The sequence below is a fragment of the Galdieria sulphuraria genome (genome assembly GCF_000341285.1).
Source record: "Galdieria sulphuraria unplaced genomic scaffold scaf_64, whole genome shotgun sequence".
Classification (NCBI taxonomy): domain Eukaryota; phylum Rhodophyta; class Bangiophyceae; order Galdieriales; family Galdieriaceae; genus Galdieria; species Galdieria sulphuraria.
In genome coordinates this window covers 12,658-14,031 of record NW_005178411.1, presented here as the reverse complement: position 1 = coordinate 14,031, position 1,374 = coordinate 12,658, and the positions used below count along the sequence as shown (strand labels likewise).

Genomic DNA, 1,374 nt, shown 5'->3' with positions numbered 1-1,374 from the left:
AAATGAAAAAGAACTGGATGAGTTGCGTTGGTATTGTGAGAGCTGTCATTCTATAATATATCAAGAAACTCTCTTCTGTGACGATTTGGTGTTGGATCTCCCACCAATTATTGAAAAATATTATGCCAACGAAAGTTTGAGAACTTGTAAAGGCTGTGGATGGATAGAAGAACCACCCAAATATCTTCGTGAGATGGATGTATGACAAGAATTGTCAATCGATACTCTAAGGGACTACTTTGGCAAGCTAATTTGCTGACACATCCTACGCAACTACAGGAAATGAGACATGTTTATCCATCGTAAAAATAAGCAACATAAAAGTACTATGAATGTCGTATACTGAAAGATTGAGAGAACATGCAAGTCGAAAAAAAAAGTTGCTGCAAATCCTCTCCCCATCTATAACATTCCTATTCATCACTACAATGTATATATGTGTGTCATTTGTTGGTCACAATAATAATAGTCATGAAAAATAACCAAAGCTTCGATAGTTTTTTTACAAAACAGAAGCAAAGTAAGCGACATTCAAGTTGGGATCATCTCTTGCAGATTGAGGCGGAAGTGGACAACAAAAGAACTTATCAGGAGGGTCAAAAGGAACAAGTTCTTGTTCCTTGATAACCGAAAAAACCTCCTCATTCAAAACTGGCTTCTCTATCTCCAAGTCACGAAAAATTCGAGCTTGATAGGCAACTCTCACTCCAGGATCAACATAAATACTTCTAAACCCATTTCTCCACATGTCATTGCACAATAACGTACATTCTGAACCTGCACATTCCTCTTCTTCATTTTCAACATATCTAAAACGAATTCCTTGCATCGTAAATACGGAAGAACGAAGAGCCACCAATCCATTCCAACAAGAATGTACAGGAACAGCCAATCCTTCCCTACAAAGACGACTATCGGCATCTGAAGTAAACACTGAACAATCTCTCGATTGTCGCAATGGCATTCCACGTGAATCTCGTGCCACCCAAGTATCATAAAATTGATACTCTTCGTTGAAGTCCAAGGCACAAACCATATCAGCTCCTTTCATACTCCTATACAAGAGTCGTATCAAATGTTCCGTACAAAAGAAAACATCGTTTGAAAACAAAACGTAATCAGGAACGAATATTTTCTCATCCAACACTGACAATACTTGATTGCGTATAGATGAGAGAAACTTGATTCTATTCTCTCCTTTCTTCCTCGTTCTATTTCCAAATAGAATTCTATTTTGTATTTTCTCGGAATTCAGTTTCGCTTCCAGTTCTTTGAGTAGTGTTTGGGACCTGTCACAACTCCCACTTCATAGATACAGACCAAAATATTTTCTGCCTTTAAATATTCTTTTAAACGACTGATTTGATGAAAAAA

General features: G+C 37.2%; 2 protein-coding genes across 3 annotated transcripts in view; one reads left to right on the top strand and one right to left on the bottom strand.

Annotated features, from left to right (window-relative positions):
* Positions 1 to 236, top strand: part of Gasu_58760 (3-hydroxyanthranilate 3,4 dioxygenase) — a 715-nt gene extending 479 nt beyond the window's left edge. For both annotated transcript variants that reach the window (XM_005702934.1, XM_005702935.1), the window contains one exon: positions 1 to 236. This exon is cut by the window's left edge. In XM_005702934.1, coding sequence (XP_005702991.1) covers positions 1 to 205 — 205 coding nt within the window. In that variant the 3' untranslated portion in view covers positions 206 to 236.
* A 4-nt stretch (positions 237 to 240) lies between these two features.
* Positions 241 to 1,374, bottom strand: part of Gasu_58750 (peptidase M48) — a 2,091-nt gene continuing 957 nt past the window's right edge. Inside the window, exons 1-2 of the mRNA XM_005702933.1 lie at positions 1,321 to 1,374; positions 241 to 1,269 (exon numbers count right to left, since the gene is read on the bottom strand). The exon at positions 1,321 to 1,374 is cut by the window's right edge and continues 957 nt beyond it. Of these exons, the coding sequence (XP_005702990.1) occupies positions 503 to 1,269; positions 1,321 to 1,374 (821 nt within the window). The 3' untranslated portion in view covers positions 241 to 502. The remainder of the gene's footprint in view (positions 1,270 to 1,320) is intronic.